At 34.9% G+C, this 14,708-nt stretch overlaps 2 protein-coding genes across 5 annotated transcripts in view; both read right to left on the reverse strand.

The window, feature by feature from the left end:
• LOC127874043 (uncharacterized) overlaps positions 1–14,708 on the reverse strand; it is a 224,288-nt gene that overhangs the window by 184,350 nt on the left and 25,230 nt on the right. Inside the window, exon 4 of the mRNA XM_052418158.1 lies at positions 11,091–12,085. Coding sequence (XP_052274118.1) covers positions 11,091–12,085 — 995 coding nt within the window. The remainder of the gene's footprint in view (positions 1–11,090; positions 12,086–14,708) is intronic.
• LOC127874115 (uncharacterized) lies at positions 2–10,234 on the reverse strand. Of its 4 annotated transcripts, none has more exons than XR_008046639.1 (5): positions 9,893–10,234; positions 9,212–9,277; positions 3,646–3,759; positions 1,430–1,588; positions 2–537 (listed from the first exon to the last, which is right to left on the reverse strand). XR_008046639.1 is itself a non-coding variant. In XM_052418261.1 (5 exons), exons 3-5 carry the CDS (start codon positions 3,916–3,918, stop codon positions 445–447), a joined length of 369 nt encoding a protein of 122 aa, XP_052274221.1. In that variant the 5' UTR covers positions 3,919–3,948; positions 9,212–9,277; positions 9,893–10,233; the 3' UTR covers positions 2–444. The 4 variants fall into 4 exon arrangements, 2 of the variants coding, with proteins under 2 accessions (XP_052274221.1, XP_052274215.1); XM_052418261.1 differs by lacking the exon at positions 3,646–3,759 and adding an exon at positions 3,799–3,948 and having other exon boundaries at positions 2–534; positions 9,893–10,233; XM_052418255.1 differs by lacking the exon at positions 3,646–3,759 and adding an exon at positions 3,799–3,948 and having other exon boundaries at positions 9,893–10,223.

Consider the following 14,708-nt stretch of genomic DNA (forward strand, 5'->3'; position numbering starts at 1 on the left):
TTTTGGCCGCTGAGAGGACAATCTGGGGCAGTCCGTAACCCTACTGTTGTCCAAACTATCAACAGCAGACGTATGCCACTAGGAAAGCTCACGCTTTTATTGTTCCTTGATTCTCTCCTGTTCAATTTCTGTTTGTCCCATAAAGATTGGAACAAGTGATTGAACTTTTTATTCTTCATGATATTTGTTGTGATGTCCAACAGCAACAACTGACTGTTAGCGTTACCATAACTACTGCTATAACTTTTCGTGTCTGTAACACTCGTCCCTTTCAGGCTCACGCGGAACTCTAGCTTAACAAAACTACCCAGGCTTATGTTTGGAAAACGTGACGTGGGCATTGCGTTTGTCAGAACAGAATCACCCTAAGAATTTCCTGCAGAACAGAGTTGTTCAACGATGCTGACTTTTTGAGGCAGGAGGTCAAGGGGGAGGAGTTAGAAGTCAATGGAGGGGGAGGGTCAATCTGGACTGGGGCTTCTGCAGGCAGGACTGGTGTGGTTGCTGGGCCAACTCGATATCAATGCTGGTGCTCTGCTGAAAACAACAACAACACAGTATGTGATAGGAACTTGTAACAAAGTATATTACAATCTATAACAAACTATGCCTCTTGACTGGCTGTGAAGGTTTTCGAAAACATGAATTTCTAATCTGGCATTTTATTGGTTCCTTGTCCTTAATAGCATAAACATAAATACAATTAAGTCATTTTGTATTAAAACAAGCAAAGTGTTGGCTAATGCTATACTTATCTGTAAATTTATATCTATAATCTTTACTCCGTTTCCAGAAATGTATTTTCATAAGCCAATATGCAGATCACTAATGTTAGAAAGTGTCCTCCCAGATTAGCATGTGAAATTCACATAAGCTAATAAGGGCGGGTCATTTCTGACTAGACTGGATTTTCATAAAGAGGATTATTTGTTTAATGAAAAATACCTTTAAGAGGAAAGTGTTGTCCGTGAATAGCCTGTGCGAACTGCACAGGCTAATCTGTGACAACAATTTAAGCACATGCATTAGGCCCCATTTTTCCACATCACAGCTTATTTATCTATTAGCCAATTTTTTGCTGCATAACACAAAGAAGGAAAACCATCTGGTTAAAAATTTAATATTTTTTTATTGTACTTATTCTATGAATCACATTACTTTTAAAATGCCATTAGATATGTTTTATTGTTATTATATGTTTCAATAAATGGGAGGCAACAATATTAATATTTAATAATAATATTAATGTCTCACCAACGTTGCAAAAAAACACACACACATATTATTTTACCTTGCCTTTACTGATCTTTGATGGTTAAAATCTGTTTAAATTCACACTAGAAAACAGTTTTAAAGTCAATTTACATGTAAGTTGTAAGACATTATAAAAATAAATAAAACATTAAACAACTAAAGGGCAACAACTCACTGCTGGTGCAGATCTACAGTTTTCTCCCTTGTTAGTTTCAGCTAAAATGTCCTTCATGTTGCAATACGAGGACTTGAAAGGCTGTGTCACCCTCACATCGCTGGACTTTGATTTGGCTGAGCCTTTCACTACTCCTTTGTCTTCTGTGCTTAGCAGTTGCTGTAACATTGAGAAAACCAATATGAAGTCTTTTGAACTAGTAAATTAGTAATACACCAGCAATTTTTTGCCAAATAGAAAAAAGTATTTGTACCACACCAATGAGGAAAATTGGCGTAATAATATCAAACATCGGGAAAATTCTATCTTTTAATTTGGGAATTATAGGTCTTTTTAATTGCATGGAACTTAATTGCACAAATCCAATCAAAATATATTCGTTGACATGCGTTTTTGTTGAAATGTTCAGTTTCAGTGCTCATTTTATTAGTCCACTTGCATATACCGGTAAGGAAGTGCCTATTATGTGTACTTTATAAAGATGGAAAGAAAAGGCTTTTTTTTTACATACCCCTTGGAGTAAAAATTACTGTGAAACCATTATTATTCGTCAGATATTAATTTTTGTCTTTTTCGTCCTTTGACTGATGGACGAATTCAAGATCCTAACGAACAATCATTTTCCATATTTGAAACAAATAAGACTGAATTACCGTAGGCATGAGGCATTTAAATCCAGCGTTATCCACGCATATACACAGGGCTCGAAATTAACACTCGCACACTCGCAAAATGCGATAAAAAAAGATTGCAAGGTAAGTTATAAGCCACTAGTATTTTTTGCAAGTAAAGAAATAGTGAAAAAACGAGTTATATTGCTAAATGCGTTCGACGGCGTGAACGCTACACTGTACGTCAATTTTTTGAACGTCCGAATACCCATATGCGGAAGCGCGCACCTTGTTTGTAGACTGGTATACTTATAGTACAGATACCCGGATGGTATTGATAAAAAGAACATGAAACAGTCGACCATTCACACTAAATTTAAATCCGGTTTTGACACAAAGGGGTGTACATCACCCAGTGTACTGACAACTGACATTTCCTGTAAGACGCGAATGCAAAAAGGCTGTATCGAATGCGTCGACTTCGTTTAGGTATAATAGTGTTCATTTGCGCTTATTGTTAACAACTTTATTACCCATTGTGTGTATTGTGTTTTTCAGGGGTGTTGCAGATTATACCAACAACACGCGGTGAATCCGGATTAAAGACAATACTATTAAATGCAATTAAAATATGACTATGTGTGATCAACACCAGACTGAAATATATTCTGCGCTTTTATTACAAATTAATAAAGAACATATTGATTTGTGTTTGGTTGTTTGGTTTTAACTGCATCTACTATTTTTGTACATTTACATAAAAACCCGTACCTTCGTTGTTTAAAACACTCGTTAACGGTTATTCAGTCCCACTTATCCGCTAATCATAACAAAGAACGTGTCAATGACATAAAATAATAAGGGGCAGTTACTATCACCTGAAATAACAGACTTGTTAATTGGCATATGCCAAACAAGGCCTACCTCCTGCAAGTGACTACCAAGTGTCACCCCTCTTTCCCCAGCACGAATTTTTCGAAACCGCGTATTACATGTATTACAAACATTACAAACAAATCGGACGCTTTTTTTTCAAAACCAGAAATGGACGAATTTAAGTGCTGACAAAATAGTCATTTTTTTAAAAAGGTCGAAATTTCGTGCTGACGAAAATAAATGGTTTCACAGTAAGCAAATCAGGGAGGACACTTTGGATTATTATAAAGAAGATACTTCTTTCCAGCAAAACCACATTAAAGAGCAAATTGATGTCCCTCATTAGCCTGTACTGACTGCACAGGCTAATATGTGACAACAAGTTAAGCACATGCATTAAGCCCCATTTCCCCACAGCACAGTTTATTTATCTTTATAGCATGATTTTTTCTAATTGTAGTCATTATATTAATCTCTTTACTTTTATAATGTCTTTACAGATGTTTTACTGTTAATATATTTTTCAATAAACGGGAGGAAATAATCAAATATTAATGTCTTTGCAAAGTTGCAAAAAACACACACACACAATATTTCACCATGCCTTTACAGATATTTGATTGTTAAAATCTGTTAAAATTCACACTAGAAAACAGTTCCAAAGTAAATCAACATGTAATAAAGTTGTTAGACATATTCAAACAAACAACTTAAAGGGCTACAACTCACTGCTGATACAGATCTTCAATTCTCTCCCTTGTTAGTGTCATTGATTAAACAGCAACTTAAAGGCAAACCCCACTGCTGGTGCAGATTTTTAATTATCTTCCTTGTTAGTGTCGGCTAAAATAATTAAAAAGCAACTTAAGAGGAAGAACTCACTGCTGGCGCAGATCTACAGTTATCTCCCATGTTAGTGACAGCTAAAATGATGTAATATACGGATATGGATAGGCCGCGTCCCCGCACATTGCTGGACTTTGATACCGCTGAGCCTTTCATTAAACAGTCTTCCGCTGTGCTCAGCAATTGCTGTAACATTAAGGGGACCAATATGAAATATTTTGGCCCAGTCAGTATTTTGAACTGGTACATGTAAGTTAGTAATACACCAGCATTTTTTGTAAAAAAAGCATCTGTACCACACAAATAAGGAAAATTTGCATCATAATAAATACTATTGGGAAAATTCCTAGCATAAAATCTTCAAATGAGAATGATGGGTCTTTTTAATTGCACGGAACTTAATTGTAAAAAGCCATCAAAATATTATTTTACATGCGTTTTTGTGGCAATGTTAAGTGTTAGTGCTCATTTTAATATTCCACTTGCAAATACAGAAGTGTCTATTATGAGTGCTTTAAAAATAGGAAAATACATGGCTGTTCATATACACCTGGGAGTAAAATTATGTAACAGACTACTTGCCCTAAATGACTACATGCTGACAAAACTAGTTCGTTCGTACTTTGATGACGCCCAAACATAGAAAATTTCACATTCACCAATACCAAGACACGATCTTTTTTTGAAAGTAAATTGCAACATTAACTTTGTTTGATATGTTTAGGGAAAAATTAAAGTTTCAGAACAAATATACCCAAAAGTCCACAAACACAAATCAAATCACAGGACTTGTTTTGAGTCATTTTTGTGTCATCCTTCGGTCTTGAATTTTTCAAAATTGCGAAAAAGAGTACATTGTGAAAATTTCAGTTGCAAACCTCTTTAATTGTGAAAATTTGAGTCACAAAATTCTGAAATTCGTGAAAAAATGCCATTCCCTAAGAAGGAAAAAATAACCCTGAGTCATGGCTCCTTTCTGACAGACTATTATTTCAAAAAAGGCCCTGACAGATAAAACAAAGCAAAATATTAGTCACCAATTCAAGCTGGAGACTGGAATGTTACCCCCCTGACACTGGATAATGATTTATATTTGTTGGCACCTCCAGATGGACATGGACACGTAAATTTGTGGATTCCTGATTTTGTAATAACAGGAATTAGCCCCGGGTCATTTTGTTATGTGTTTGAGTTTATTTCGTGGATTAGTAAACCCACCAAATGAACATTAATTAATTTCCAACAAATAATAATGAATTTAGAGTTTTTTTCAACATTTTTTTAGTAAAGTGTTTTAAAAGCTTTATTGTATTTATTTTTTAATTTTGATACACAATTGTTCAGAACAATAATTTTAAATCTTGTTTAGAGAGGTGTATTCCTTAGTTTAATAACGATAAAAACATAAATTGCTCAATACAGGCGAAAACTAATAACTAAACCTCGCCGGGACCGACAACAAAAGTTCGACCCATCTGGAATTCGATCAAACTGATTTCAAATAGATGTATGTTTACTAACATAACTTTGCAATAATTGTTTGAATTAGTAAGAACAGACAATATATACTTCATATTTTTAAGTCATCAATATTTTAAATAGTTATATATACAATAAAAAAATTATCATATGTAAGGAATAACGCTAAGAATCAAAGCAATCATAAGCATTTTATACACATCATCGAAAAATTAAACAGCACGATATGTATTAATTCATTTTTGTTGTTTTTTTAAGAATGACATGATGTAAAGATACAAAATAATTTATTCCTTCAAGATGACATAGAACATGTTGTGATGCAGCCGTTCCAGCAATTATATTACAGCATCAAAGAAAAACTCCAGATTGTATACAAAAGGTCATATTTTACTCGAATCAATTAAACATTGATTGGATGACATGTTTGAAATTATAACATGCTTATAATCAAGTAACAGCTTTGTGCGACCCTTGCCGCTTTAAAATAAAACGAACAAAAGAACGTGTGAAAATTGTGACTGGGACTGCAGAAACAGCTTGAGTCATCCGATAATTCGACCCCTGCAAATTCGAGTCATCAGGCAGAAATGTATATGAATATATAGCAATACAAACGTGCTTTGATGCAAAGCGACTTTGAGCCATCGGGTTTCGATTGTATATTACAATTTTAAGAAAATTGCCATTATGCTAATCTGTGAACAAGTCCAAATACACCAATAGGTACTATCAATACATTTGTTATTGTATTTTTGAATTGTTTTCATTATTTATTTATTTAAATGAATTAAGCTTCCATAATTTAATAAGAATAAGTTTTTTACTTTGAATACCCATTTACAGTAATTTATAAATATATTGAGATTTCAAATCTTTGAGAAAAGGAATATCACAAAAACAATTAAATTTTAGCACTGTAATTTACATTATCCATTGCTTACATAACTATTGCTTAACAATTATTGTGAATTTGCATGTATATGTACGTCATTGTCTCATTAACCAAATTTTAATCATATTGTTTGTATACCCTATTTCTTCTCATCAGAATGTATAAATACCACCCTTAAACAGACTGAAAACCCGGGCTTAATGAATGTGTATAGTGGTGTCCCACAGTAGCCTGTGCTACTCCTCACAGGCTAACATGAGACAACACTTTCCATCAATACTTGATTTTTGTTTTGAAGAAAGTCCCTTTCAAAAAAAAATCATCACAATTAGAAAGTATCCTCTATGATTAGTCTGTGTGTTCAATAAACAGGCTAATGTGTGGATGACACTTTGAATGCATTAAGCACTCGTTTCTCAGAACGAGGCTCATCTTGTTAAACTCTGTGACAGACTGTAGGTGGAATTGCTTTGAGCCTCCTTTTGAGAAAACAGTAATTTATTATTAATATTGCGTAAAGTGTCTTCCCAGATGAGCCCATACAGCCACACAGGCTACTCCGCTAGACGGAATTTCGTTTAGAAGAGACTTCCTATATTAAAAAAATTCCCTAAATGCATGGATGACATTAATGAAACTACATACTGTTCTTTTCCACCTCATCTTTTTTTGCATTCGAAATAAACAGGAAATACACATGCATACATTTTCCTTGCCAAGTTATGGGTCTGTTCAACGGACCCACACCCAAAGCGTTTATTTAAAAAAAAATATATCCTCAGGATAATTATATCTCAATCATATTTCGATAAGATCTAAACAAGAGATGTGTTTGTCAGAAACAGAATGCCCCCTATTGCGCCGCTTTAAAATTAAAATGCTAAAATGCAATCCCCAGCCATGGAATGCCGTGTCCCCCGACATCACTGGACTGTAATATGGCCAGCCTTTCACCAGACAGTTGTCTTCTTTGCTGTGCAGTAGCTGTTACGTTGAGCGAACCAATATGGAATATGCAAACTGCACAGGCTAATCTGGGACAACACTTTACACACATGCATTAAGTCTTGTTTTCCCATGCAACCTTACATTGTTGCCATTGCATGCATGAAAACTAACTCTAAAGCCTTATTACACTGTTCTGGGAATAAGGCCAGGGTCCTTCTTATTGAGAACAAATACATTCCATGGAATCATATTTATAAGCTTTATTAAATATCTCACAACTTTATAAAAACTCAAGGCCTTATGAGGATGACAGAAATTCTCCGGGTGTTGTGTAACTGAGGTTCCTGTTTGATAAGTTGGAAAGCATCGAGCTGAAGAAGGGTTTGAGTTATTGATCCTCAAGTAAAACAAGTCCTGCTGTAAACATGATATACACAATAAAAGACGCCATTTTATGTTTTGTTAAATCATATCATTCTTGTCAATTTCATCTTTAACATTCTTAATACACAGGTTACACTGTAAACCATTATTATTTGAGGGACATTATTTTGGTTGATTTTAAGGGTTCACTGATCCACAAGTTTATCACACACAGAAAAGTAACTGACACAAATTCATCATCTATTTTTCTGAACTGAGAAATCCACAAAATAAACTAATGTGTCATTAAAAGTCTTTTTTGACCACGAAATTTCGGATGAATATATATATGATTTTACACTTTACAAACAAGTAAAGAGGATATTTTATCTTAAGTAAATTCATACTTTTCTTTTCCACCTCATCTTTTTTGCATTCTTAATACATAGGGAATACATAAGCAGGTCTTTTCCCGGCGTATTTATGGGTATGTGAAACGGACCCATACGCAAAGCGTTTTTCTTTCCTTAACAAGGGCTGTTTGTAAAACATGCATGCCCCAAATATGGGCTGTCAGTTGTAGTGGCAGCCATGGTGTTAATACGTTTTTTGTCACTGTGACCTTGACCTTTGACCTAGTGACCTGAAAATCAATAGGGATCATTTGCCAGTCATGATCAATGTACCTATGAAGTTTCATGATCCTAGGAGTAAGCAGTCTTGAGTTATCATCCGGAAACCATTTTACTGTGTCCAAGTCACCATGACCTTGACCTTTAACCTAGTGAGCTGAAAGTCAATGTACCTATGAAGTTTCATGATCCTAGGCATAAGTGTTCTTGAGTTATCATCCAAAAACCATTTTACTATTTCGAGTCACTTTGACCTTGACCTTTGACCTAGTGACCTGAAAATCATTAGGGGTCATCTGCCAGTCATGATCAATATACCTATGAAGTTTCAAGATCCTAGGCCAAATTATTCTTGAGTTAACATCAGGAAACCATTTTACTGTTTCAAGTCACTGAGACCTTGACCTTTCACCTAGTGACCTGAAAATTTAAAGGAGTCATCTGCCAGTCATAATCAATGTACCTATGAAGTTTCATAATCTTAGGTGTAAGCATGCTTGAGTGAACATCCGGAAACCATTTTACTATTTCGAGTCACTGTGACCTTGACCTTTGACCTAGTGACCTGAAAATCAATAGGGGTCATCTGCCAGTCATGATCAATATACCTATCAAGTTTCATGATCCTACTAGGCTTAAGCATTCTGTAGTTATCATCCGGAAACCATTTGACTATTTCGAGTCACTGTGACCTTGACCTTTGACCTAGTGACCTGAAAATCAATAGGGGTCATTTGCCAGTCGTGATCAATGTACCTATGAAGTTTCATGATCCTAGGCCTTAGCGTTCTTTAGTTATCATCAGGACACTATCTGGTTGAAGGACAGAAGGACCGACAGACTGACAGGCCGACATGTGCAAAACAATATACCCCCTCTTCTTCAAAAGGGGGGCATAATAAGTGCCTTATGATTAATATGTCTCAATTATATTTCAATAAGATCTAAAAAAAAAGTATATTACTAGCATAATATGATTTTATTCTTTTAATTTTAAGTATTAGAAATAGTTATATTAAATTTGTTTTTCTGAAATCAATGGACTTTTCGCACGAAAAAATAAAAATCCCAAAATTGCATTTTTTCCCAAATTGGCCATGAAGAGGCCTGATAATTCAAACGTCTTTGTTACCTTCTGTGTATTCAGGTCATCCTTGTCCACCACATCCTCAGCATCCTTGTCCTGACTCAGCAGCGACTGTAGCAGCAAAATAGCTTGATGTTTTTCTTGTATGTATATTTAGGACTCACACAAATTTATATAAATGTAATGAAAATCAATAACAAATGTTCAACAGCATAAAATATGGCAAATTAATAAATCTCACATCAAGTGTTACCTTTCTGTAAACATTGCGTAAAATATCAATATATACTCCTCAAAAGATTACTTAAACAATTTCATATTTTATTTAAAAAATATTCATCCATATACATTTCTTACATGGCATGGTGTTTATAGAAATGAAAGTCTAAAAATAGCCTCAGTTGCTATGTACAAGTGCATCTATTTACAAATATGAAATTTTCAGTTGAAATGCTTTGTTTTTTCATGCGCAGTTTACAAGAACTAAATGTTAGGACCATAATGACACAAATGATATGACAACATAACATAATATGCATTGTATCTTATGTTCCAACAAAAACCCTCACATTGTGTAATTAGATAACAATATGTTCACATAAATTATTTGTATCTTTAACTACACACTTAATGTTGTATTGTAACATCACACACTACTATGTTCGTATGCTAAACAACACATTGTCATTGAAATACTAATCACTAATTACAACAACTAATACATACATGTACACACTATTCCACTCTCAACACCAGGATGTTGTCTTTCCCGTACAGTCCCACAATGATGGATGATGTGGTGCTGCTGTAGCAGACTGACTGTGGGCCCCACACTCCATCCTTCTGAGTAGCAAGATTAGCAAGCTTACTCTCTCCCTCCCAGCCCACCTGTAGTACAGTGTCGGGCCAGTATCCACAGACCAGCACCTGGCCTGCAGGGGTCACATGTAGACCAAGTGGGCGCAGTAGTGCTGGGTCTGTGAATGTAGCCAGGAGTGTGCCATCCCTGGCCAGGGTGAGAAGCTTGTTGTGCCAGTAGCTGGTGATGTACAGTCTGTCTCCTGTGGGACTCACAGCACACGTGTCTACTGCAAAACAGAGTAACATCAAGATATTGAATTACTGTAAATGTTAAATAATCTTATTAAACATATGCAGTGATATTGTATTACGCATATGTTGCTATAAAGAGGCCTTTACACATCTAAAATATATGCATACATTTCAATAATTCAATAGTTAAGCGTGACAATAAACTTCAGTAGCAGAGCTATTGTGTTAACGTTTGACATGTTGAAATGCGACTGGTGAGTTAGATATGAATTGAAGCAAAACAATTACACAGATGGAAACAATTACACATACTGAAACAATTGCACAGTTCTATCAACAGGTAAACATATTGTACATGTACAATCATTTAACAACCACAAAATTAAGACAGGGTCAGAAAGTGTCTCTTTCCCAGGAACTCAGTTTCTATTTATAGACATGCCATGTAGTGACAGTCAAAATACTTCATTACTCATGTTTATAAATCAATATTTCTGAATCTTGTTTTGGCTACAATGCACTGTAGCATTCAAAGGGCACATATGAATTATAGAACAAATATTTTATAATACATCAGCAGGTTTTCTGCTATTACATCTGAATTTTATTTTATTATCATCTCACAAAGTATGTAACTATAATTTATATTATTTTTTTTTCAAAATAACAAGATAAAGGCCTAATGGGTCAATATTTGTTGATTAAAAAAATAAATCCCAACTCGGTTCATTTAGTCAATAAAAATTCCCAAATTTGTCATTGTATGGATTTAAAATAACACAATTTGACTAGACTCCTTTGTCCACAATGGCTAGACAAATCCCTGTACATAATACACATGTTATCAGGATGGATTCACAATGATTCTTACCTGTATAATTAGCTGATCTATCTTGGTAGAGTCTGCAGATCAGTTTGCCATTCAGCGTATATTTGTACAGTTCCTGACCAGAGGTGACAAAAAGGTCTCCTTGGTGATGGGTAATACATGTACATTCATGTTGTAACTGAAACTTCCTGCCAGAAACAAGCTTTCCCTGGTTGACAGTGATAAACTGGACCTCCTGTATGTTGCTATCATGGTCATTCACAGCCACTGCAACCTCACTGGGTGTGATCAAACATATGGCCTGTGGACTAGCATCCACTACTACTACCCAGTGACTCACCACCTGGTACTGCTGGTCTAGAAGCTTGACTCTCTTATTATAGTTGTCTGCAACCAGGATTTGTCCATCTGGGAGAGCACATATGCCTGTGATATCACATGAATATGAATCACTTGGTATTCTCACATTGTGCACAGACTTCCGCTGGACGTTAAACACCTTGCCTGACTTTCCTAGCAGAGTTAATGCCTGCTGTATTATATGCTTACATTTTATGCTGGCTATAAGGCAGAGCTGCTTATGATCTCCAATTTTCTGAACAATTTCATGGAATTGTGACAAGTCATTGTGAACACTGGTGCATTTATGAATAGAACTTGTAACTGACCCTTTAATGCTTATAACCTCAGCTTTCATCTCGTTAAGTTCCTTCGCAGTAATATTATCGAATTCATTCACGATAGAAACAACATTTTTACACATCTCTTCTTTTAAATATTGCTCATTTCCGCCTGATGTTCCCACAGAATTATTATCACATTCATCTATATAAGTATTTAAATTGCCAAACATTTGCTCTATCATAATTTCCCTATGTTCCTTGTATGTTCCCTGCAATGACTGAATGCTGGCCTCCTGACTGATCTGCAGGGTTTTAATTTCCCCCAGGACAGTTTCCAGCTCCACTGACAGCCCCTCCAGGCCTGAGGGCTGCGAGTTGGTCAGCTCCGAAATCTGGGTCACTTCTCTGCACTGGCTGAAATAAACAATTAATACATGTACATACATGTACCAAGGAATAGTCAGTGATATTATGTTATGCTTCAAACAAGTATAAAGTGTCAAATAAAAACATACATGGACAATAAATTAACACTTCTTGGGCTTAATATGGGGGTTCATAGACATGCACTTTTCCATCCATCTGAGTGACTTTTCTGTTGTATATAACTCAACACGTATTCCTGCAACTTAACAAGTACAGTAACCAGGCATGTGAGCTAATGCGCACTTCTATATGTTGTTTTCATCATAATTGTAGTAATGTCTCATATTTATATAAAAATGACATTTTAAAATATGTGCAGTGTAAAATAAACAGTATTGCTTGCTACAAGAGGACTAACACTTTACATAAATATTTATCATTGTGTAATTTTACCCACATGCATAGTTTCATATGTCTTTTTCAACATACCCAGAGTTATGGCCCAGTTTAGCAAAGAAATCACATTTAAAATTGTGTTGTGAGTAACTCAAAGAGTACAGCTGATAGAGGGATGAACTATTCTTAAAGTATAACCCACCATGTGAAATTATGCACCTTGATATTTTTTTGAAGTTTTTTTTTTACATAAGAAGAGTTATGTGACAATCCCTTTAACCAAATGATAATATTTGTTCAATTGCGAGAAGCGTTACTCAAATAGAGGGATACTTCTACAGTAACATAGTAATTGTCAGGTTAACTTGTGCAACTCCATGTTTGTTCATAATTTAAAGACATTTGTGCAGTTGTGGGACAAATTGGATTGTAGAGGTATCCATGTACTAAGAATACATTTCTAGTAGTTTATATTGTTTTCAGTTTTAGTGTAATTGTACACCTTGACCACACTATCCATAATAACACATGCAAGAAAAGATCATTAATGCTCTTCCATCCCACAAAAAAACTAGCATGACGTATACTTAATGTCTATTCCCAAACTCAGTATGTCCAGTCTAGCCTGTGATGAGCGACTTATGACATGCAACCTGGTCTACTATCTCCCAATATTTGTTGTTGTTATTTGACTTCTTGTGATTATTTTGCTTTTGTTGTTGTCATGTGATACAGGTGTTCCGCTGTCGATCGCCATTGGCGCCAAATGGCGCTAATTTTTTTAAAGTGGCTCCAATTTTTTTAAAGTGGCGAATAAAAAAAAATCGGTAAAATCCTATCCGAAAATGTACTGCGCGTCGAAAGCAAGCGACCGAGCATTAGCAGCCAGCGTCTGTCAGTTTTAAATATTGTCAGGAAATAGGCATGAAAAACATTCATTTAATTGAACCTGGAAATCATCCACCACTTACAGAAAACGTTTTAACACCAGAAGCTGATATGTCTTTTTCCCTTTCAAATGATGTACATTGGTGTGATTCTATGTTTAAATATTTAATTTTGAAATATTCATGCAGCATACTGTTAAATACATTGATGTTAACGTTATTATATTGTTTTGGTTACCTGTGTTGTTTATCAAGTTGAAAAAAATGTTATTTATATACAAAAAAAGCTAATTAAGACTTATGAAGGTATGATTTATGAAGGAACTTTTATGTAATAACATACTTTTTAAAGTGATAATATAGTCAATGACATGAATGTAGTAAAGAGCTTTCTTTGAATGATTGTTCTTACTAATAAGATTGGAATAACCGACAGTTTTCACGCCGCAAAAAAGTGGCGACAACTTCTTTGGGCCAGTGAAACCCCTGTGATCTATTTGTGGAAAAGTAAAGACGCCATTGTTAAATGTTTGAATGGTCAGGTTAGCGTGTGCAACTCCATGTTTGTTCAAAATGTTCCTAATTATTCTTGAGTTATCATCAGAAAACCATTTTACTGTTTCGAGTCACTGTGACCTTGACCTTTGACCTAGTTACCTGAAAATCAATAGGGGTCATCTGCCAGTGATGATCAATGTACCCATGAAGTTTCATGATCCTAGGCGTAAGCGTTATTGAGTTATCATCCGAAAACCATTTTTCTAAGTTGATTCACCGTGACATTTTAATTGTCAGGTAAACTCGTGCAACTCCATATGTTTTTTCATAATTTTTTTACATTAATGCAGTTGTCTTAAATGGATTAAAATTTAATGATTAAATGCATTTAATAATGGCAGTACTGTAATATAACTTTTATCATAATTGAAAATCTGCTTATCATATTATTATGGGTATAACAGGAACTAAAACTGACTACTAAATCTTTATAATTTCATGTTATAATCTTCTGTGACCTTTGACCTATTGACCTTAAAATGGATTGACCTCTTAATTTTCCTCGATGTTAACATAAAACATGTTGCCTGGCTGTAGGTCAAAGCTTTCCCTAGATATATTGTGGAACACAATTGGTCTACGGACCAACGAACTAAAGAACAGATGCAAAGCAAAATAACCCTGCTTCTTACAAAAGGGTCCTCTATTTCTAAATATAGTCTAAGTATTAACACTCTAGCCTGTGATAAGCGGCTTATGACATGTAACACAGCGATTTTTTTTCTTCTTTATAAAGTACCTGTAAAAGGTATACTTTCCCAATTGAAGAAAAACTACGAAATTCCAAATTGCTGTCTGAAAATTTCCAAGAAAAAAGGCAAATTCATTCT

Source organism: Dreissena polymorpha, chromosome 1 (genome assembly GCF_020536995.1).
Source record: "Dreissena polymorpha isolate Duluth1 chromosome 1, UMN_Dpol_1.0, whole genome shotgun sequence".
In the NCBI taxonomy this organism is placed as follows: Eukaryota; Metazoa; Mollusca; class Bivalvia; order Myida; family Dreissenidae; genus Dreissena; species Dreissena polymorpha.

Bases quoted from the DNA above. Each gene is read 5' to 3' on its own strand.
- LOC127874115 (XM_052418255.1), bottom strand. From the start codon at position 3,918: ATGAAAGGCTCAGCGGTATCAAAGTCCAGCAATGTGCGGGGACGCGGC. The intron at 1,589-3,798 runs GTGAGTTCTTCC...TCAATGTTACAG, and splicing joins ACTGTAGATCTGCGCCAGCA to CAACTGCTAAGCACAGAAGA. The intron at 538-1,429 runs GTGAGTTGTTGC...TGTTGTTTTCAG, and splicing joins ACTGTAGATCTGCACCAGCA to CAGAGCACCAGCATTGATAT.